This window comes from Suillus discolor (genome assembly GCF_016758755.1).
Source record: "Suillus discolor strain FC423 chromosome Unknown F5147scaffold_72, whole genome shotgun sequence".
Classification (NCBI taxonomy): Eukaryota; Fungi; Basidiomycota; class Agaricomycetes; order Boletales; family Suillaceae; genus Suillus; species Suillus discolor.
In genome coordinates this window covers 16345-39884 of record NW_024541319.1, presented here as the reverse complement: position 1 = coordinate 39884, position 23540 = coordinate 16345, and the positions used below count along the sequence as shown (strand labels likewise).

The following is a 23540-nucleotide window of genomic DNA, read 5'->3' as shown; positions in this document are numbered from 1 at the left end:
ATTAATGAAGATACTGCAGTTACCGTGACTAGCTAGGTTACTAAACGATGTTCAAAGTACGCTCTGAAAGGATTCTGAAACGGTTTACTAAACTACTAGGGTCATTTTAGTAAACGTCGATTGAAAACACCCGATGTCGTCGACAAAGTCGGGGACCCGCTCGCTCGAATGATCACCTAAACAATATTACATCCCCGGGCCGCAGTGCGCAGTATGCGGGGTACTTACACTAGTGTGTGGTGCGGCATGGTCACCATGGTTTAGCCTGCATGTATCAACGTGTGCTGAAAATAATAATCACTGCGATTGGAAATGAAGTTAATTATGACCGTGGCCGTCATGTCAAACGTACCAGTAATGTACTTGCGGAGATAATTCAATTGGGTGGCTTGACGGCCACGTTGACAACTTGAACTCTTTGCTTCACCACCGTCCTCGACAACATCGTCAAGAGTGTAATCCAAATCTATCAGAATTCGATTTTATATTGAAGGTGTTCGGGGTCCTAATCACACACCAGACCAAAATTGGTGCGGCACTGCATAGCTGCGAAGGCTACAACACGAGCTACATCAAGCTTGTCTTTCCACTTGTCGTTCTTTCCCTGATTTCTACCTTGCCGTGCTGGTTCTCGGCCCCTAGGCCCTTTCACAATACCCCTGGTCACTAATTCACCATTTCAATGTCTTTGTTCAAGCGGCATCCGCCACCGTCAGACATCGACGAGAATGATACCATAGACCCACAACTCCGTCTCCGCACAGTGCACACAGCGGCTTCCACTATCGCAGAATCCATCCGTTCAGAAATTAGAGCGCAAAAGAGGCGGACCCAGAAGAGATTTTTATTTTCTCGCAAGAATGCAAAGAAACCAAAGATTTCAGAACCAGGCCCATCAACGTCCCAAGTACCCGAGGCCTCCTCAGCCCCGCAAACGCGGATTCCAGGCGCCCGGAGGAACATATACGTTAATCAACCGCTCTCTGCCATGGAGACTGACCATCATGGCGAACCGCTCGCCCGGTATGCACGGAACAAAGTTCGCACAAGCAGTATGTTTCATATTCACATTTCAGTCCCGATTTGAGTATAACGTTGCTCATAGGGTATACACTCGTGACCTTTCTGCCGAAGAACTTGTTTGAACAATTTCACCGGTACGTGTCACTGTCGATGAGACAGTAGCCCCATTGATTGCCCCTAGAATCGCCAATATTTACTTTTTAGCGCTCGTGATTTTTCAACGTGAGTACAGCTCATATGAATAACCGGAGCAGTGCCTTGTGGAGCAACAATTGCTGATGAAACTTGCGCAGTTTTCTCCGTCTTCGGTGCCGCATCGCCGCAGACTGCCGCTCTTCCGTTGTTGTTCATCTTAGTCGTGACAGCAGTCAAGGACGCTGTCGAGGATTATAGACGAGCCCGACTCGATGAGGAAGTGAACACTTCAGCAGTAACGCGACTCGGGCAATGGCGCAACGTAAATCTGGCTCTTGATCCCCGACCATGGTACCAACGACTGCTCCATATACATGCTCCTGGAAAAATCACTCGTGGAGTGCAGAAATTACGGGAGAAGGAAGCAGGCGAAGGAAAGCAGGTCATCTTGAGCAAGGGCGGTGAAGACAGGGTCAGCATGAGTACCACAGACATGAACGATAGTATTACCTTGGGCGGATCTCACCCTCCTACAGGGGCAGGTGGCCGGCAACTGGAGGACATTGAAGGCAGTGTGGGCAGCGTGGACTTACATACCTATCCTCCGGGGCTCTCCGAAAACGAGCTTGGAGGATGGGGCCAGCACAGTATGTCCCTATCAAACTATGTGCAGTCATCTCCTTCACGGTCATATGTGGGCGTGGTAGATTGGAGCAGGCGCACGAATGGGACAGCCCGTTGGGAGAGGACGTTGTGGAAGAAGCTGGAGGTCGGCGACATCGTGCTTCTACGGGAAGATGAGCAGGTCCCTGCTGATATCGTCGTATTATCGACATCGGATGCAAGCGGACTGTGTTATCTCGAAACCAAGAACCTTGACGGCGAAACGAACCTCAAGGTACGGAAGGCAATCCAGGCTACGGCGTCCCTTAGCTCAGAAGAAGACATCGAAAAATCCTCGTTTGTCCTTGATTCAGAACCTCCGCACCAGAACTTGTATGTATACAATGGGGTCCTGCGATATACAGACGCTACCACGGGCGAACCTCGTAAAGAGGGTGTCACTATCAATGAGCTGCTCCTTCGTGGCTGCACCGTCCGCAACACCGCATGGATCATCGGACTGGTCGTCTTCACCGGCCCGGACACCAAGATATACTTGAACGGTGGACAGACACCATCCAAGCAATCGAAAATCGCGAAGGAGACAAACTTTAATGTCATAATGAACTTCCTATTCTTGGTCATCATCTGTTCGGTGTCAGCAACCATCAACGGTGTCATGGATGGGCTAACGGCCACAAGCACGTATATATATGAGCAAGGTGTCGAACCCACCAGTTCCAATGCACTCAATGCACTCGTTACTTTCGTGTATGTCTTTATAACATCATCTGAACGCTCGCTAACACTCTTTCAGGTCATGTCTCATCGCCTTTCAGAACATCGTCCCAATCTCCCTGTTCATCTCTATTGAGATCGTCAAGACCATCCAAGCCTACTTCATCGCTCAAGATTTGGATATGTACTACAAGCCTTTCAACACCGCCTGTGTCCCAAAGAACTGGGGTATTTCTGATGATCTCGGCCAAATCGAATATATATTCTCCGACAAGACTGGAACGCTGACACAAAACGTGATGGAGTTCCAAAAATGCTCGGTGCACGGAGTCGTATACGGAGAGGGCGTTACAGAAGCGCAGCGCGGGGCTGCAACGAGGGAAGGCCAGGCTGACGCAGTAGCACCAGAAGAGCTGGCAGAAAAGCTTGCTGCGCTCAAGGATACCATGGTTACCAAGCTGACAAAGCTATTCAAGAACCGCTATATGCAGGTCAACAAACTCACGCTCGTTTCGCCGAAGCTTGCAGAGGACCTCGCAGACCGCTCGTCGGAACAATATTCTCATATCGTCGCGTTTTTCCGTGCCTTGGCTGTGTGTCACTCGGTCTTGGCAGATAAGCCTGAGCCACAGGAGCGCCCTTATCACTTGGAGTATAAGGCTGAGTCTCCGGATGAGGCTGCCTTGGTTGCTGCTGCGCGGGATGTTGGTTTTCCTTTTGTGGGCAAGCAGAGGGACACGATTGACATTGAAGTGCTTGGCCAACCTGAACGGTTCACACATATGAAGACGCTCGAGTTCTCTAGCGCACGTAAGCGCATGAGCGTCATCGTTCGTGCATCAGATGGACGCCTCATCTTATACTGCAAAGGAGCGGACAGTGTCATATACGAACGGCTTGCCGAGAATGTGGACCCTGCTTTGAAGGAGAAGACGACCAAGGACATGGACTTTTTCGCTAATGGTGGTTTGCGCACGCTCTGCATTGGTTATAGAGTGCTCGAGGAGGATGAGTTCTTGAGGTGGGTGCGGACGTATGAAGATGCTCAGTCGGCTATCGACAACCGCGACGAGGCCATCGAAAACGCGGCTGCTGAGGTGGAACACTCGTTGCAGATACTGGGCGCTACGGCTCTTGAGGACAAGCTACAAGAAGGAGTGCCGGAAGCTATTGAAATGCTCCATCGCGCCGGAATCAAGCTTTGGATTCTCACAGGCGACAAACTCCAGACAGCGATCGAGATTGGTGAGTGGGGTTTCCCATGTCGTTACAACTGGATTTCATCGTTCCCTAGGTTTCAGCTGTAACCTCCTGAAGCAGGATATGGAAGTTATGATCCTGTCTGCTGATACCCCCGAAGGCACTCTTGCTCAGATAGAAGCGGGCCTCAACAAGATTGCGTCGATATTGGGCCCGCCTACCTCGAAAACACTGGAACGTGGGTTTGTCGTTGGCGCCAAGGTTTCCTTTGCGGTCGTTATCGATGGTGACACCCTACGTCATGCCCTGACGCCGGATATCAAGCCTTTGTTCCTGAACCTTGGTACCCAGTGCGAAACAGTCGTATGCTGTCGTGTCTCCCCTGCTCAGAAGGCATTGACCGTGAAACTGGTGAGTATACCATCACTTCCTAAGGTATTTTACTGACCTCGAGTTTGGTGTCAAGGTCAAGGAGGGTCGGAAGGCGATGACGTTGTCCATAGGAGATGGTGCTAATGACGTCGCAATGATTCAAGAAGCCAATGTTGGTTGTGGTCTACTTGGACACGAAGGTTCACAAGCTGCTATGTCTGCCGATTATGCCTTTGGTCAATTCAGGTTTTTGACGAAGTTGCTGCTCGTCCATGGGAGGTGGTCTTACCAGCGTATTGCTGATATGCATAGTAATTTCTTCTACAAGGTGTGTTAAGCGATTTTATTTGATTGTACCTGCCGTTAATTGTCGCTTCAGAACGTTATCTGGACGTTGGCCATGTTTTGGTTTATGCCATTTTGCTAGTGAGTTTCTGTTCTTGGTTTATATGCACTAGCTGACAACACTTTTGAAAGCTTCGATGCAACCTATCTATATGATTACAGCTTTATTTTGTTTTACAACCTCATCTTTACCTCACTGCCTGTCATCGTGCTCGGATGTGAGCATTTGTTCATTATTCACTGGGTCTCGCTCAACTGTTTTCTTTAGCATTCGATCAAGATATTAATGCAAAAGCTGCCCTTGCTTTCCCTCAGCTCTATGTTCGTGGCATCAGAGGCTTGGAGTACACGCGGACAAAGTTCTGGTTCTACATGCTCGATGGTCTATACCAATCTGCGGTCGTCTTCTTCATTCCCTACTTGGTCTGGCAGCTTGGACTGGCTGTGGCGTCCAACGGCAGAGGGATTGATTCTTTAGCTGACTTCGGGACAACTGTTGCGGTTGCTGCTATTTTTGCGGCGAATACATATGTCGGGATGAACACTCACTAGTGAGTACGCTTTTTCGTGTTGGTTTGATGACGCTAAATGTTGCTTATTTTAGCTGGACCTCCATCACCTGGATAGTCATCGTCGGATCATCCCTTGTCATGATGCTTTGGATCGTTATCTACTCGTTCCTTCCAGTGAACACCTTCTTTTCTAACACGGATGGATTTATAGACGAGGTAGAGATTCTCTTCTCCAATGTCACGTTTTGGACGACAGTTGTTTTCTCCGTTTTGGTGGCACTGGGTGAGTCGAAATGGTATTTTTGGAGACCCATCCTAACTGATAATCGATTAGCGCCTCGGTTCCTCACCAAGTTCTTCAAGTCGACGTATATGCCCTTGGATAAAGACATTATTCGCGAGATGTGGGTTATAGGGGATCTCAAAGATCGTCTAGGGATCCGCCATCGCAAGGAATCAAAAAACAAACATGTTGTTGACCTTGAGACTGCACCCATGTTTCGCGAACCTCACGCTCGTTCAGCATCGGAATTAGCTCTGCAGCAAAGTTACGAGCCGACATCTTCAAGATCCCCCGCAGGTTCCGATAGGAAGAGTCCTGACGATAATGGCGCAGAAGCTATCGAGCTGGTCCCCCAGGCCTCTCTACCGAATCCCTACAACACGGAAGATAGTGTCTCACCCAGTCCCTCTTACTACTCGCCATCTGACATCCCTGCACCCTCGCCCATACCACCCTCGTTATACAAGTATCCATCAGGAGAAATAAGCAGCCAAACATTTGCCGGGCCGTCGCGCTCACATTCCCTGAGCCCTGAGCCTCCCGTTCCTAGATTAACTTATCCACGCCCCTCGCGTGATTGGTCCCAATCCCCTTCGCGTCTGCAGACCCCTCCACACCCTCATTCCTTGGCACCTGGACGGCAACCCCTCGTTCAACTTCAACCAGAGGGACTTCATGATCACGACGCTGGCGAAGGCCGGTATCGACCAGAAGAATCTGATCAAGAAGATCAGGCAGACAACTCACTGGCGTGGGACGAGCCGAGGGTTCTCTGAGGTCTTGCTGGATGTCGATGTATCATAGGAGTGACGTTGTGAAACTGTTGTACTCACCCTTGCTTTCGTTCTGACCTGTCTACATCTTATTGCAACACTCTTGTGCATTTCGCATTTACATGGACTCGTAGTCGATACCGAGATGGCCATCCCTATCTATTGTCCTACACCTTTTTTCGATGTCAAGCTAAAAACTTTTAACATTGATTTTTTAATGGACTTGTTAAGGCCAGGTGTTCAGGACCAACTCATGATGATAGATTTCAGGACGCTGGAGATTTTGTAGTTTTGAAAAAGAACAGGAATCTCACATAATATCAATGGCACAGCTATTCTTCTAGGCATCTGTATTGGATCATATGGTTTCTTGCAGCGATGGCCTCGATTCCCTGGCCCTAGCACGCAGTGCAGTCTCTCTTGAATGCTAAATGACCTCGAATCTGATTAGTAACCTAGGCTCATTTTGGCTGTTGTCCAGCTTTGTCGGGCATGATCTGTTGCAAGTCAACGTGAGGCAGTCATTAACTTGTATTCAGCCGCCGCAATGATGAAGATTCTTGAATTCTTCATGCATACGAATTCCTTCCCGCACACCGGTACCGCAGCAAGGCATGTCTATAACAAAATTTACACTTGAAGGCCCTTCACGACGCGGAAAATTCAAAATGCGCGGACCGTATCCGTCATTGTAGTACCCGTAAGTCGTTGAAATCAATGCTTCATCATATTATTTTGGGCACGAACTGAAACATGTTGTTCTGATAGAACCGAGTAATGTGACCGACATCTGTTCAGATGCCGCTCGGAGTAAGATACCAGCTAGGTAAAAGGCAGTGTACGCAGCGTATATGATCTGCAGCACTCTGCAATAATTTTAATGCACCTATCTATATGGCAATTCCCGAACAGACGGAGCCACCAGGCGGAATTCCTCGCGAGGGAAAAGACCAGTTCAAGATAGAAAAAGTCGCAGTCATTATCGAAGTACTAGTAGTCAGGATCATCATCGGCCTCTGGCATTGCATCTGGTCGCAGACAGGACAACAGAGGAGAACTTGGTCAAAACTGTGTCCCGTAGCCTTGATTCGTCAACGACATCGATGGAGGACAAGATTTTTCGAGAGCTGTGAGCGATGCGAAAGGTAGCATGGCGTAAATGGTGAGGCATGCTGCTGCTCATTCCCACAGTGCTACCCAGTAGCAAAAGGACGTCATCACCTGCTGCCCGAAACATCATCGGGGTAGTCCATGAACCAGTCAAAGTCTTCTGGCCAATGGCATTTGCCTTTCCACCGGAATTGACATCGTCACAACAGGCAGGGTCCCAGGATACATATATCATCGGTAACGGCAAACCTCAAGCGGCGTTCCTTTCGCAGAGCAAAGCTGTGTTAGAACCAAGTTAGAACATTGAGGTAGAATCCATCTGCAGGCTGTGCTGTGGCGAAGATACCTCGAAGATCAATCGATCTGCCACGTTGCAGATATCACGCATCGATCTTATGCGGCGCTCAAACATTGAGCGCGAGTCACTGCATTACATAGTTTTATCAACAACTGCTACTTTGATCTCATCGATATCATAACCCTGGATACACATTCCCTTTCTACTTGAATTCGTGCTGAAATTCAACCCTCAAATCACTTCATCGATGTACTAAATGGATGGTGGTATATCAAGCACGAATGCAATCCTTATACATCCATCAAATTCCCCCACTCGCTCACTCCCATCCTCTAATAGTATGACACTAGTCTCGAACGATCCCGGTTGGTGGCCAACCATCGATGCGAATATTATCTTCAGCTATTTCATAGGTCTGTGGAGAGCCGGCTGTACAATGGCGTGATGACTCGATTAACCTTGGCTGTGGTTTTGCAGTTACTGCCTATGCTGCGGTAATATACGATTGGGGTGAGCAATATCAAGTATGAAAAGACCACTGACATTATGTGATTTCTAGGACTTACATTCGGACAAGAAGTAGGTTGACACTATTACAGGAGCAGTGATCTCGCTGACAATAGTTTTATAGGTGGAACTGGTCTGGGTGAGTGGACTCCCACATAAAAAGAACAATGTGAAAATACTACAAGTAATTCGTGGCAGATGCAACGCTGGTCCCTTATGACCGTTCTGTATCTCGTTGTATGCAACTTGTGTTTTTAAGCGTGGTTAGAAAATTGCCCTAACGTGAATATGTCCTAGGCACGATACGTTACAATAGGATCTGTTGCGTACGTTTTGACGTTTTAAGTCACTGACATTGTACTCATTGCCAATTTCTCAAAATCAGGATCACCATGTTGAGTATGTCTCCTCGCATAGACTCTGTTTCTTTGGTGTGACAGGCCGCATACAGTCAGTGTTCCAACAATTTGGACGACAGACGCAGTGAGTATTCCATACCCATGCCTTCCATTCCCGTCGAAACAACTGAACTAACATACAGGGGTGAGTGAGATTCTTGAACAATTTGTTGGTTCAATATAACGACTCCCATAGTTGTAGGTTGTTGCGACTCGAGCCTGTGATCCTCCAAAGCTGATGAATAATGCTGCTGGAATTTTTAGGCTTTATTATGTACAACGCACTTAATTGGAAGACTGGCGTTGTAGATGTAATACTGGGCGGTGAGCATTACACCTTCGTGATATTGACTTGACTGAAACACCATGCAAGCCATCATGATCGCTCGGTTGTATGCCATGTATCAGCGATCCAGAAAGGTGCTGATATTTCTCGTTGTCATCTTTCTGGCCTTCAGAATCGCCGACGTAGTGATGGCCGCAATACAGATAACGGAGACTTCAGGGGGTAGGCTTTCATCATGTATGAAATGTTCAAGTGCATCTGGCTCATTGACGCATACCAGAAGAATATCTTCTCTCCGGCATCTATATGTGCGAGATTCACTATACGAGCGATGTCATACTCTTGGCTTCCGTGAGTTGGATACTTGGTGTTATATGGGAGGTCCTTGCACTGTGTCTCGCAGTCTGGATTGCTGTAAAGCACTTCCGTGAACTGCGAAGACACTCAACAAGAGGTATTATTGGGGACCGTTTCACGGTGTTAATGGAAACTCACCTTAGTTACTTTGCGAGGTGAGCTCATAATTTGAATGCAGTTGTCTTTTTTCGCCCACGTTCTGCACATGCTAGCTTTTTTGCTGTTGCTTGCTTCCACATCGGTTTGTTATCTCCAACGTTCTCCAAGTTGACGGTATGCCCATTTGTCACTGGCCTCCACGTGCGCCCATGATTCATCGATTCTATAGGCCCTGAACATTCAAATTTATATTGGTTTTATTCAAATCTTCGAGATGGTGCAATTGTCTGTACTGGGACCACGCCTAATCCTTAGTGTTCGAGAATATCATGCAAAACTCGTGGCCGACTCCGATACAGCAACCGCTATGACTTCAATTGCTTTCCAGGAACGCGACCATGTGGAAACTAGTAGCAGCGTATAGTACAGAAGATACTCGATATGATTTACAATCAGTGGATAGTCTGTAGGGAACGATTTTAGTTTTTATTTATTTCAAGTTTTGTCGTGGTAGTTGTTATATGTAAGTCATTTGATGTTACAAATATATCTGCAACTTGCAAGAGACATAGCTTTGGACAATGTTTCTACTGTCGCTAGCTGCACCATGTGGCCAGGCAGCCAGCTAAAATGTTTAACAACTTTGCTTGAAAACAGTCGTCCCCTTTCAGTGTCAATATGCTTATTCCTGACATACCAATTTATTAACACAAGCAAGCTAAACGTGAGACAAACATTATACCCAAACTAAGTCTGTGAGTGGCCATCATGCAGTGAACTTGTGAAGACCATATATCACACAAAGGTTTTGTCATCGCTCAAACTAAAAGTCGAAGGGAAGATGGAACGAAAGCTACTGGTTGATCAAAAACCATCTTCCATCACTCGTAGTGACGTAAATGCAAGGTCGCGTTGTTGCACCTTCGTTCTCTCCACGAAGAAGTTTCCGCTGGATGATTCGTCCGTCAGGAATTCTTGAAACGTTGCACTAAGGGGTCGGATGTGGGTATATGAGTCGGTGGTGCCGCTGGGGAGGGATCATGTCCTCTGGGTGTGCCTTGGTTGACGCAGCGACTGGGATTTTCAGCTGTGGTGGGATGCTTGTCATCGGTGAAAGGATGTGGATGTGATGTGTCCTGGGCGCCTGATAAGAAACCTGAACAGGGTTTGGAGCACCTACCTCGATATTCTGATTCGGTGAAGCATCTTGAAGTTCTACATTCTGGGTCGCAGGAATGCGGTTGCTTGAAGCGTTTCTGTATAATGTCAGCCATATTCAGATTCAGGAAACCCAGCAGTCTACTTACAGGAAGTTTCTAGAATGGTCTGCTTGACGCGACTACGAGGTTCAACAGCTCTGGACAAAGAAAGCATCAGAAGCAGCGATAAATTTCATAAACGCTCATCCAGTGAGTAAGCCCTTGAGAATACATGCCGAGCTTTCACGAACGGTTGCCTCGCAGGTTTCCGGAGGAGAATCTGGCCTATGGTCTTCACCCATCACGAGTGGTAGCTTACTGTAAGCGACTCGGATGTGGGGGTGCAAGTAGTATTTGAAAGTCGAAAATCCAAAAACGAACCTTTGAGTGGCCTCTGAGGCTCATGGCGCTCATAACTCGAGCCTGATTTAGTTAGTGCCTGGGAACGCTCATTTTTAGCCTTCGGCCCTTCGCTGACTGCTTAGATACACAGGCTCTTGTCACCTTTCGTCTGGGCATGAATGGTGCGCGAGAGAAATTGCAATGGGCGTCGACGCGTGTCACGACGTCGTAGGATGACCCTGCATACCCATTGTTTGGCATCTTCCGCGTCCACCGTGTACCTGTCATCTACGGCGAGACTAGATAAAATCAGAAAGTGCGGGATTTGGCCAGTCTGCGTAATGTCTATTGTGACAGACAAGTCACAGACCCGTGTTAATACTTCACACAAGACCGGCCATTTCCTACCTACATGTCCTCGACAAAATGCGCTCGGTCGGGTGACATTGCTGCCCTAGACTGGGTCGGAAAATCCTCCGAGTTTTAAAGTCGTCTCCGAGTCGCAAAACAACAGTGTGGCGGTGGAGGCTGCCTTAAATCGTATATCCTTCCTGACAACCTCAGCGTTCCTCGTTCCTCATTTCGCGAACTCCCGACTGCAACTGCCTTGCATCACGTTTCCTGTCACAAGCTTGGCCAAGGACGAGAATTATGTTTCATTTATCATGTCAAGACAAATGGGCTGAAACACACGTTGATTGCCACAGAAGAAAAGCTAGTTCAATTCAAGTTCTCGCCGACAAGCCTGTGAGACGCCTATTCGACAGACATTCTTGCTCGTCTGTCCGTGGCACCGTTATGACCTCGGACTGCCTAACTTTGCAGAAGATGCGCACAGTGCGGTCGAGTCTGAGGAGAAAATGTACCTGTAGTGAACATTCAAAGTTGACTTGATCGGTCGCCTGGGGCGGCCCTGTGGCGCTATCACTAACGCACTAGTAGCGTGCCGATTCGGAGAGCACTAGAACATTGCGTCAGATGACAATACCATAACACAATTCAGGGACATGGCCACTATCGATGACATGATGGACTCATCAGGACCGTCACGGTAGAGCTGCCGTTTCAAAAAACGGGGATATCTCGTTCAACCCTTGGCAGTACCTGCATGGAACAATTTATCTAGCCATATGTCACGGTGTGGTTTCGCACCACTCAAATTGGATATGATCATCCCTGTCACCCTCGCCATGTCGACTACTATCAGAAGAAACAAACAGCAAAGCCCCTTGAAGAGCCCATTGCGTTCCCAAGCTCGATTTACCCACGTCCTGCCTGTTTACCCTTCGTCAATACAGAGTCATACGAGCTGCGAGTGCGGTGTCCTTTGCCCCCCTCGTATTATTGGACTCAGACCCAATTCCCCAAAAATCCTCTGCATCCGTATCCATGTCCTGACTAGAAGTGCGGAAGCGCCTTTTGGGCGGTTTAATGTCTGAACTAGTGAAAGTCGTCGGGGTGTCAGTTAAGAAACGTAGGTTGCCAGTGAGATCGACGGTTGTAATATGCATAATTCTGATCTATCCCAGGGTCAAAAAGGCACGATTTGGAACACAGGGTCAACGCATGACCGCAGGATAATGAAGGTAACTGGTAAAATTTGTGGAAGCCTATCGCAATTCACTGAAGGCAAAGAGACTAAACCCCCTGCTTACTACGATAGCGGATAGAACGGTCGAAAATGACGAACGACCTTTTCTAAGGTCATTTAAGACATCTTGAAAGCCTATTTGCATCGAATGCGTTGCTGTTCACCGGAACACCGCACAGAAACCGTCGGAAGGTTGAAAACAAAGGCGATTTAGCATGTTTCTGTCGCTCGATCGAGCAAAAATGAGTAAAAGTGGAAGGTGGCCACAAGGGCTAGCGAGATTCTCAGATCTCGGTGACGGAGTAATCTAGCACCACCACATGGGAAACACTAATCCACAAAACCCAGCGTATGCATGGTGCGGTATGCAGTGTTGATAGGGCTGGTGCGGGTTTCACGGGAAGATTACTGCGGGAGGAACTTCTGACCGAGACCCTGGGCTAATTAGGGTGCAGAAAAGAAGTAAATCATGGAGGAAAAAATGATAAGTCTATATCCAGCAGATTTGATTCTGATCCGAGTCGTGATCCACTGTATCTGCCTCCACTCACATAGTGGGAGGTTGACAATGAGCTCAGCTCCTATTGGTTGTCGAAACATCCGAGCCATTACTGGTTTACACAGCAAGGTAACGCCCAACTCTTGGCGAACAAGAACAATGGCACGAAGTATGCTCGATAATCAGTTTCACGCATTGTAACGTCCGATCTGCAGGAACTTTACTCACCGTTTCTTAGCAGTGTAAAATAGTAATGGCGACCGCGCCAGTAAAATCCAACTTGACATGAGCCGCAATCCTCCAGTGATAAATATTGAGTATGTTGGTAACCTGTAATGGTATAAGTATAACATCGTATGATTCTGCTTTGGGTAGCCTCTGCAATGTTACTATGAAGGCAATTAATGTACGGACATCAATGATCAGAGCAAACACATACTAAGGTGAAGACTCAGAGCCTCTGATCGGTGATACATTGGAACAGCAACATCTTGGCATAGCTACCGCAGGCGGTGTCAGAACAATGAGTCTTCGTACTTCAATTTGTTGACTCGGTCCTCGGATGGCCGCCAAAAAGCCATGTGAACGTGGTCTCATCATATGCTGGCAATGGGCTGATATGAATGAATAAAAAGTCTTCCGAATGACCTCCACATTAGTTGGTGACTAGGCCGGATTGGTGAACCGGTGAGTTCTTGGGAGAGACAGCTGTCTTCTGATGGCAAACGTGCGCTCCATTTACAGTAACATATTTTTCTGCCTGTCAGAGACTGTCTCACCGCAACAGAGTCTAGCACTTAAAGCCGGGAGTTTTCAGCCTACGGTGTGAGCGTGTGTGCATGAAATGATGACAGTATCGACTCGGAGAGTCGGAGCTATGGACTTGCATCTTTCCGGAGATGGGAAATAGATACCATATATATCCACCCTGCGCCACGCGAAAAAAAAATTATTTGTAGCGGGAGCTTCAAGTTGGGCTCAGTTCCAGTCACTGACCTTGTAACAACACTCACTTCAGATTAATAGCGCAAGTCGTGCCTTGAATTCACTGACTTTCACATCATCATTTGGCAACACATCGATAGATGTTATATTATGTAGCCCAATTCAAGAACTTTTCAGGTTCCGCAAAGTGGTTCATCGAATTCGCAGGCCATGTGCATCCTTTATGATGGGGTTGGTGGTCCCGGGCAAGTACGCATAACTGGTGTTATACAATTATATTACTTATGACAGCATGACCTCGCCCTGAGCGCGCAGGAAAGAGTAACCCTGAGCGCTGAGCGCTGACTCAACGTCAAGTTGAATTTGGACTGCGGCGAATTTCCTTTATTATAATCGTTCAGATAAGATATCTGATGGTTATCTCACCCGTTCATTTTGCTAAAACGCTTCGGTTCCGTAGATCGTTTTCCGGGATAGGCTGAGATCAGATCAAATCCCGATATCCTCTATTTGATAATCCTAGAGTTAGGAAACTTCCCCGAGGTCCAACAGCCATCATGTTCTGAACCGTGAACAAGGCGAATACCCCGGTGATGTAATCCTGAGAATTGATCCCTACAGCATACCTGAGGGTCGGTTATGCAAAGTCGCACCACTATGGTTCTCATATTTAATCTACTCGCCTCTCTCCTTCTGCCTCAACCCATTTCCCTCCCTTGCCACTTAGGATGTCTTCTGATTTCTCCGAAGCTGACATAATTGCACTCGTGCATGAAAATGATACTTACCCTGAACAAGTGTGGTATACTATCGCCGCGTTTCTCTTCGTAGTTGGCTGCTTCCAGTGGGGCTCACGCATTCACTCCAAATTCGCCAGGCGCAGACACCATGAGTCTGACGAAGAAATTGCTGCCACCAATGACATTCAATACAGATTCTCTCTCCGCCGTATTCCGCTCGCGATCGTAAATGTCTATCGTGTTGTTGCTTTCCGGTGGACCCTAGAAATAGGGAAATCTTATACCCTCAATATGGCAGAAGTTTTTGTCACTGTGGCATACATCGCCCTTCTGTTGATCTATGCCTTCGTTAACAGTGAGCTCACGAAATCGCGTGTCCCATTTACATCGCATTAACTAAATCACGCAGCTACCTCAGTCGAGGGTCAAAAGCTTGATATCATCTACTGGAGCAACCGCATAGCCATGCTGGCGTCCAGTCAATTTCCCATTATCACCGCTCTTGGCACAAAGAACAATCTCGTGTCTCGTAGGTGGAAAAGTTGCGAATCAGATGTATCGCTGAGTTTTTTTTCTCCAGTGGTCACGGGCATCAGCTACGATAGGGTACGGCCCTTAATTATTCTCGACACGGCACTTTAATTAATCATGGATATAAAGCTCAATTATGTTCATCGAATGATGGCGAGGACATGCTTCATGCTCCTTTGGGTACATGCAGCGGGCGAAATAGTATGCTCTCCCTCGTACGTACCTTCGATCTATGCTTGCGCTTTTCTAATGGAGTTTACCGAAAGCTTCCAGGAGACTTTGAGCGAGCCATGGCTTCGTGCCGGTATCACTGCCATGGTTGCCTTCTCTATTCTGATCCTAGTATCACTGCGTCCCGTTCGTAATGATATCTATGAGGTCTTCTTTTACGTCCACTTCCTTGGCGTCCTGTTGGTGTAGCACTTCTACTCGCTTGTAATTGTCGTTAACACAGAGCACAGGATATTTCTGGTGGGAGGGTATTACCACACCAAGGGTGCTTAGTAAGTGCAAGTTAATACAGACAGCTTGGTTTCTGACTTGCAGCGAACAGCGGGTCGTACTGGATATGGCCCTCGTTTGTATTCTGGGCTCTCGACCGCTTCATCCGAGTGGTTCGACTTGTTGTATTCAATCACTCTTACTTTGGGTTCAAGTCGGGATCTGGGACGATGGATGCAACGACAGAAATGCTTTCCGCAGATGTCGTTCGATTGCGTTTACGCCGGCCCCCGCATTTCCATTGGTCCCCAGGACAAACAGCATATCTAATCATGCCCTCGGTTTCGACACTTCCATTCGAAGCGCACCCCTTTACTATTGCGAGTTTCGATTCTAGTCTGCTTTCAACCCCGAAAACGGAGGATCAATCTGGAAGCGGTGAAAATGACGAAACCCAGGTTTTGGGATCAAGCGCTCCGTTCTGGAAAGAGCTCGTGTTTTTGGTCAACGTACATGGAGGGTTCACGAAAAAGCTAAAGGAGGTAGCTGCCACGAAGGGCATAGTTAAGGTTTTTGTAGATGGTCCTTACGGACCGTCTCCTGACCTGGGTTCTTACGACACGTGCGTATTTGTGGCAGGTGAGTTGTGTGTCGTCTCGTAATTACGCAGTACTTATCAAATTCAGGAGGGTCTGGTATATCATATACCCTTCCGGTCTTCCTGAGCGTTATTGAGTACGCGATTAATCTCACTGTTGTCATTGATGAGTCTCATTGTTCTCGCAGGAGCGTACGCAAGGGGAAAAGCTCCTGCAAACGAGTTGTGTTCATTTGGTCAATACGCGGAGCTGGTGCGTAGATTCATGACTCATCTATAGCTTCTACTAACGTCATATTTTATAGGCTATGTTGAATGGATCGAAGAAGCACTTATCAAGGCTGTTCAGCTTGCCCCGCCTTCTTTAACAGTATCCATCCGTATCTTTGACACTGGTTCTTTATCAAAGGCACAATCTATGGAAGAGAATTATAGCCCTTCAACTCCAACAGAGAAGAACGGTATTCCTGAACAAGTTGTGACAAGGAAAACTTCCTTAACGTCGTCAATGTTATTATCGCTACGCGGGGTCAAAATGGAAAGTGGACGATCGGATCTGGATGGACTGCTCAAAGAAGAAGTCAGCATGGCCTCGGGGAGTATGTCGGTCAGCGGTAAGTACTAATTCCACCGGCCTCCAATGATGTGCAACTTATGGGTATTACATTAGTTTGCGGGTCTCAGAATATATCGCGCGCAGTCCGTCATGCACTTCGCTTCCCTGTCTCTGGGCCTTCCAGTATTCTCAGTGGAGGACCGAGCGTGACCCTATATGTCGAATCGTTCGGATACGCCTGATGGTCTCCTGAGCCACCTGGTTCACTTTTATGTATGACCTTTTTTGTTTTCTTTGTCACCTGGGTTTCTTGCGATTTGATACTGTAGCTAGTACGGTTTACGTTGCCACGGAAGTCCGATAGATGTTTGTACTCGATGGGACCATTTTTTAGTATACCCCAAGTATGCTTGTAAATTTGTCGCAAGTGTTATGTACTTTTATGAAGTTCGTGCTCGTTGTGGACAACAGTGAGCTCAAGTTTCGACCTGGACGCGTTTTCGTAGTCTTTCCACAATACCATTTAAGGTATCATCAAATAACCTTAATTTCGGCCATGATGGCTGCTCCGAGTCAGAGCAAGTATGTGTGTGTGTGACATATGAAGACTACACAGGCATACTGCAACTCTTCCGCCGGTGCCTCATCCAAGCGCCCCAGGGCATTTCCCCGTCAGAATTTTAATTGTCAAAATATATATTATTTGTTAACATTGGATCATCTCAGCTGCGGAAAAAAGTTGAGCGGCTCGCCCTGGCTGTAGAATAACCAATACACATGTTGCGCAGTCCGCAAATACCCATAGAGCGGAATTAAACTTCTGGCATCACACGCTTGATCCGATCAGCGCTGAATGTCTGAGCGCCATGACCGATACAACTGGGAGCCCCGCCCATTATATTCGAGCGCCTCAGACATCACGGAAAGAAGTTGGGAAGCAGCACTAAATTTCTCCAGGCACAAAGATGCGCAGGGTGATTGATACTCGAGGTAGGCTTGACATTAACCAATACGTACGACGATTGACGACCAATCTGATATGGCATCCTGCGATTACAATGGATCATCTAGGAGGAGATTAAATGCTACTTGTCACTGTCAGCATTTTGATCACATGAAAGAGTCAATTACTTACAGAACTAGACTCTCCCTCGGGGCCGATTTGTACTCAACGCCACATGCTGGTAAAGCACTTGAAAGAGCGCAACAGCATATAATTGTTCAAAGGCTCTATAGTGCTGATTTCATAAATGCATGAGCTAGTAATCTTTGAATCCGTAAGCTGCTGTATTTTTTCCGCACGGCATTGATATTAAGGACCCTCATTTGCCAGTGCTCCGATAAGGCGCCGAGTAGTAAGCAAGTCTATGACTCACATTGCCTCTTCATATAGCAAACAGAGCGTAGCGCCAGGTACTGGCTGGCGCCCGCTTCAGTATCACGAGTACGTGATAAACCTTACGAAAGGAATTAGTGATGTCGTGGGAGCTCCAAACTCGGGTATCTCATACAAAGTTACTCGTTTCCTCTCTGTCGACATGCATTGAAGTGATAACACAATTCCCCAGCATGTTTGGCATACAGTCAGCGCCCATGCTGGATCTCGGATAAAGGTTTCGTAATTTCCATGGGGAGAGATCTTGTGTTCGAAGCTGTAGTTGTCTCGGTGATAAGTATCCACGCCGTGCCGAGTACAAGGGTCGACAATCTCATCTTGGCATCTTATGCATCAGGCGATGATGTAGTTTGAGGTAGTCCAGGAACTGCAGATGGCCTGGTGGAGGGAAATTGCCAAGGCACAGGCCAACCTTGTTCAATAGTTTTCAACTTTTTTTGGCAAGCTCAAAAGAGGGCCTCCCCACAAATTGGCACATCATGCGAGTGCTAGTAGCTTCCAGGATATCTAATACTTCGCCTCCGGGTCGAGAGAGAAACGTGATAAATAGTACTAGTAGCAGAATTGCTCGTTTCTGAGAACTTTAAGTCTGACTCACCCTCCTGCAGCTTATTCATAGCGTTTCGATCGAATACTCTTTCCTCCAGTCATAGAGGCGAAAAGCCTCGCTTCCACACCTTTGGGCATATATTATATGATATAACATATGCATAATCCAGAAGAATAAGAGTGAGAGCGGAAGATTGATAATGGTACAGGAAAATGACATAGAAGAGAAGACGCACAGAAGGTCATTCTAAGACATCAGCGTCATGAATCTGATAGTGCTTCTCAGTGATTGCGCCATTGCGCCACCATCAGAAGGAAAGCACTAATCAACCAGGGGGCGATAAGATGGATATCCGCATTACTAAATTCTGATGTCTAGAGCAACTCTACGACTTTCGAGTGTAGCTCTGGACATATATTGGCTCGAAAAACACCTTGCTCCCTTGTAAATATGATGGCGAATGTCCTCATTGAAACCCGTCGGGGTTCTTCACGTCACAGTAAAGTATGTTACCCGACAGTTCACTTGACTCGAGAGAAAAAATGTAAATTCAGCTGTGAATAGTGAAGTGGTGGTCACGAAGAAGTAAAAATGAAAATCATCTCCACGCTGACACAAACTAGTACCGAAATAGGTTATCGGCAAAAGCCCGATGCTACTCACCACGCTTGTAGCCGAAGTTATGGTCATTTGTCCACGGTACGTGCATGGTTATACTCTCTCTGGTCCAAGATGACATGTCAGCAGCTACCCAATTGATACAGCAACAGATTCATACCTTGCTATTGGCACTAGCGCGAAAGATACGGGGTGCATGGGAAAGGAAGGACATAGCGACCGACTTGGACGAGCGAAGCCCAAGCCAGAGCGTCCAGCAGAGTGTCGTGAGGCAGACCACGTTCTTAGCACCTACTGCAGTCACCCGTCCCCTAGGATAAGAATGTCTGTTAGCTAGGGCAAGAGGAACGGTAGGATGGCAGGGATGGCAGCGGTTTCGAGCCTGCGAAAGTTCTCATCGAGGGGCTACCACTACCCCGATTGCGCCGGCATTCTCGTTCTGTTTAGGATAATACCACTGAGCCTATATACCTAGTGGGAGTATAGGTTCCGTCGCACGATTGCAACCACGTCCGATGACCGCTCAGCTGTGTCCGGCAACAGTGACCCACCGGCAGGGTAGTTTACGGTTGGGGGAGGGGGCATGGAAAACTTCAGATCGCAAGTCTCGTGGCCTTGAGCACGTCGAGACCTTAAATTCATTCGCCAAGAACCCTGTTTCAGTCGTTTCCGAGCCGAAAAGATATTTAGACGTCTCCGTGCAGAGACAATGGTCGAACGAGAATTGGGCGTGGTCTGACGCAGTTCGGGTGATTGGCGCATGTTGCATATGGAATGCAAGACTTTGAGTCTCACGGACCCGATAACCGTTGACATCAGACAACTCGAAGGGCAACATGAGTTTGGACAGTTGGTTTATGAGAAGGAAGTCAGTGATACTCACCACACAACGCAACGACGTTCAAAACGCACGGTCATCGCCAATGTAAAAATCCACTGACCGTCTATCGCTCTGTCTCACAAGGGTTGGAACTTCTCGTTGATGGAACCATTACATATTCCACCCCACAAGAAGTACCAATCATCAAGTACAGCGTATGCGTGGTGCGATTTGAACCTGATATCTTCCGCAGACCAATGCCTTAGAGCCCTGAAGATGCGAGTAGACTGAAAAGAGAAAACAAAATTTGCCTACAAGGTATTAAATGTCTACCATGGGGCGAGCACGATTCCTCCGTACTGCAGAACAAAGATAAGAATGAGAGCGGAATCGTGGCATCGGGCATAGAATACGAGCAGACGTACGGCCATGTAACTTGAAGTAGATGCTTAAGTAGATGCCAGCATGATGGGTGAGAACGTCTCAGTGACTCATGAAGCCATGTATAGCACCACCGCGCGGGAATGTAACAGCGCTGTAGGAATCTTGTAAAGACAACCCGTACTTGTCAATATAGCAAAGTCCAAAAAGTAGATGTCGTATGCCTCAAGATATCGTTCCTAAACAACCTTGCACGATCGATCAACGCATGAAAGCGATGAGCATCGGTAACGCAAAGCACAGACGATCTCAACAATATGAGCATGGTATCTCACTTCAGTTCGATCCATATTTCCGACGCAATGACATTGAAAACAGCCATCGTCGGCGTTGGAGAATGCGCATGCATGAGCGAGATCGAGCCGTAGAGAGAAATCGGCGAGTCTAAGAGGTATCCAAATATGTCTGCATTGTAGAGACGGAAGGGGCCTGTGTATCTTGAGGTGGGGCCTGTTGTGCTTGGGAGGGAGAGATCCGTGGCGGCGTGTTGGGGATTCCGTAGTAGACGTGGGGCGTGATTAGGGAAGGTTCTGGTGAGGGAGAGGGATTCGGGGCCTGTGGGCGTTGAGTGTCGTAGTATCAGTGTTGATAGTGAGTGTGGGACGTACCTTTGGGTTTTGTGTCTGTCCATGTGGAGAAGGTTTCGTCCCAGAAGGCGTCTTGGGTGTCACCTTCGAACTATGCTGCAGGGTTGACTTTGAGAACGAATTATCCTTCGCCTTCGATGTGTTCAGTCAGTTTAGAAACCTCCTTGGTTCTGAATGCTCCAGGTGCAGTAAGCTGTGCCCACTCCATACGACCCGTTCTACGCCACATCGGAAAAGCATGATTTTGACGATGGTTGAAGTTGATGACAAGCTTCATATCCTTATTCGGTCCATAAACAGCTTTGGCTTCTTTTCCGCCAATCGTCGAACACCATCATTCAGTAAAGGTTCTCCAGTGAGTACCCACTGAGCAGCTTCGTTATACTGTTTCCTCAGTCCGTCCTCTTCGTCTATTCACACGCGCAAACTGCCCTCCTCTTATATAATAAGATCAAGCACGAATTTGATGTTGGGATAGATGGACGAGTGGACGCTTGTAGTGGAACCGGGTTCATGAGGGTGTTCTGGGGGCTTTCATCAAGTATGAAGAGTGCCATAATGATGGGGATTCTTGGGAGCGTGTTACGAGGGCGGGTCCTCAGATTCTGTGACAGAAACTGGACTGGGTGTTTTGGAGTTGGATTGTTTGAAGCGAGGGCCGTTAGGAGGAGCAAGATCTAGGAGGATAGTAGGGACCGAATTTTCTTGGTAGTACACAGTCATTTTTGACCGCTATATACTAGGTATGGAAAACAGTGACAGTCTGCACTGTGTCACTGTCACATTATCAAGCTAGTGAATTTCACCGAGACCCCCATTAATTTATGCTAGCAATGTCAACGGTACATGTCCGTTCACTGCGCAGTGCAGAAACGACTCGGAGATTTAACCCCAACATAATCCGAGGGCTGGCAAGGCTGATGTACAATTCTACATAGATCATTTCCTTCCATTCTGGTCTGACTAGGGGAAACCAGTACTATCATACACAGCAGCAAAAGTCAAAAACACATAGCAAGACATAGATAATGATGTAACTTTCTATGCTGGTAGCCATCGCAATGAGAATTATGCAATCCGAGCAAGAAGTGAAAACAGCCTTACATAGAGCAATAGCTGTAGATTTCATAATGATCGCTTGGGAGACAGCTTGACGACTCTGTTCCGCTTGACAATATGCCCATCCTTCCCGAAATAGCGGGCGGACTCGAAGGACCACTGAACCGAACCGGCAATCCAGTCCTGCAGTCCTTGGACGTAGATAGCCACATCCTTGTCAACTTCTTCTCCCCACGAGGGGAGGATAGCACGGTTTTCCTCAAAGTGTTGGACGCAGATATTGCATAGCCGGCCGCAGTAGTCAACAGCGCCTTGCAGGTCGAGACCTTGTTTGGCCATGAGGATATAAACTAAATTACGCGTACTATGGTTGGATTGCTCCATATTATAGGAGAAAATATCCTGTCCGCAGTGATATCAGCAGTGCCCCAACTTCGACGACGGAATGAGGTATTACATTTGACCAAGCAACGAAGTCATTGGTAGCCTCCTCCAGGGCTATGATGACCGGATGCGACATTACTTCGTCGGGAAGATCAATCTGACAGGCGAATTCTATAAAGGCAAAGCAAGGCTTGCAGCCGCTCAAGTCGCGCCTCAATTCGATGTAAGATTCAACATCATAGACATATCCCTTGGCGCGGCTGTCCATCTCCTTTGCCGCAGAGGTGTACCACAACTCCATTCTCTGGATAAAGCGCTCTGTACAGCCAGGGCCGGCAGTCTCCTTAAAACGGCTGAAGAATCTAAAAAGCGCACGATGGTTAAAATGTGTGTGCGACGGTGAAAGATAGACACACGATTTGCACAACTTTGCAATATGATTTTCCGTCTGGAAGTTGACAGGATCACGGAACGCAGATATGCAGCAGTCACGGATCTCCAACACATCATTGACTTCAAACTTATCGAGCTCGAGCCAGTCGTCTATTATGAACGTCCAGCACAGGAAGTCCGCACAGACTCTGAGATGGAAAGCATCTGCATCAGGGTAACAAGATGAAGCGAAGTAAGCTGGGCGCAATAACGTAGAATATTTGAGAGCCTTGGATTCTGGTAGATTGGCTTCGCTACGAGCCCATTGATCAGAAGCATAAGATACTTGATCGTGGTGAGGGTTTAGTCGCATGGGATAGCGGCAATTGCTGAAGAAGTCAGGTAAAATGAACTCTGTGGGCTCGGAGTCAGAACAAGTGACGGTGTGTGTTACGGTAGAAGTCATGGAGGTTGTCGGACTCGTGTCGTGAACGTCGAGATGAGTGAACACTCGGAAAAATCAGAGGCCCGAGTTATGAGACAAGGGCTCTGAAACGTGTCAGCCTTTATACTATGCTGATCTTGCTGGCCTTTGGCTCGGACCATTGTGTGCTTTTGGAAATATATTAGTGAACTGAGGAAGGACATATATCACCTTGTGTAGAGGTAGAGATTAATCACGAGCACCAGTATAATTCTACTGTGAGTTATTACATGGTCATGCATGAGTTTATAAAGCAAAGACGAGTTCCTGATCGACTTACACAGGTTTGCAAACTGCCAAAAACTCATAGAGTTGTGCAACTCAGAATCACATGGTAGACGCGGCAAA

The 23540-nt window shown here is 47.5% G+C and overlaps 3 protein-coding genes across 3 annotated transcripts; 2 read left to right on the top strand and 1 right to left on the bottom strand.

Moving 5' to 3' along the window:
- The first annotated feature begins 448 nt into the window (after positions 1-448).
- Positions 449-6328, top strand: F5147DRAFT_840063 (uncharacterized protein). Its single transcript, XM_041444266.1, has 12 exons — positions 449-1052; positions 1106-1157; positions 1205-1245; positions 1317-2532; positions 2579-3744; positions 3794-4110; positions 4166-4399; positions 4451-4497; positions 4549-4634; positions 4685-4967; positions 5021-5211; positions 5263-6328. Exons 1-12 carry the CDS (start codon positions 683-685, stop codon positions 5985-5987), a joined length of 4728 nt encoding a protein of 1575 aa, XP_041287998.1. The 5' UTR covers positions 449-682; the 3' UTR covers positions 5988-6328.
- An 8015-nt stretch (positions 6329-14343) lies between these two features.
- On the top strand, positions 14344-16906 carry F5147DRAFT_755022 (ferric reductase NAD binding domain-containing protein; the record flags this gene model as incomplete). The annotated part of the gene is made up of 11 exons (XM_041440313.1): positions 14344-14459; positions 14550-14710; positions 14765-14884; positions 14936-14961; positions 15016-15296; positions 15348-15389; positions 15440-15966; positions 16014-16062; positions 16114-16178; positions 16231-16539; positions 16596-16906. The coding sequence occupies 11 exons, from the start codon at positions 14344-14346 to the stop codon at positions 16721-16723; spliced, it is 1824 nt and encodes a 607-aa protein (XP_041287997.1). The 3' UTR covers positions 16724-16906.
- Positions 16907-22018: 5112 nt separating this feature from the next.
- Positions 22019-23174, bottom strand: F5147DRAFT_584310 (isoprenoid synthase domain-containing protein; the record flags this gene model as incomplete). The annotated part of the gene is made up of 3 exons (XM_041431784.1): positions 22019-22354; positions 22410-22698; positions 22753-23174. 3 exons carry the CDS (start codon positions 23172-23174, stop codon positions 22019-22021), a joined length of 1047 nt encoding a protein of 348 aa, XP_041287996.1.
- Positions 23175-23540: the final 366 nt, after the last annotated feature.

Bases quoted from the DNA above. Each gene is read 5' to 3' on its own strand.
- F5147DRAFT_840063 (XM_041444266.1), top strand. From the start codon at position 683: ATGTCTTTGTTCAAGCGGCATCCGCCACCGTCAGACATCGACGAGAAT. The intron at 2,533-2,578 runs GTATGTCTTTAT...ACACTCTTTCAG, and splicing joins AATGCACTCGTTACTTTCGT to GTCATGTCTCATCGCCTTTC. The intron at 4,400-4,450 runs GTGTGTTAAGCG...TTGTCGCTTCAG, and splicing joins ATAGTAATTTCTTCTACAAG to AACGTTATCTGGACGTTGGC.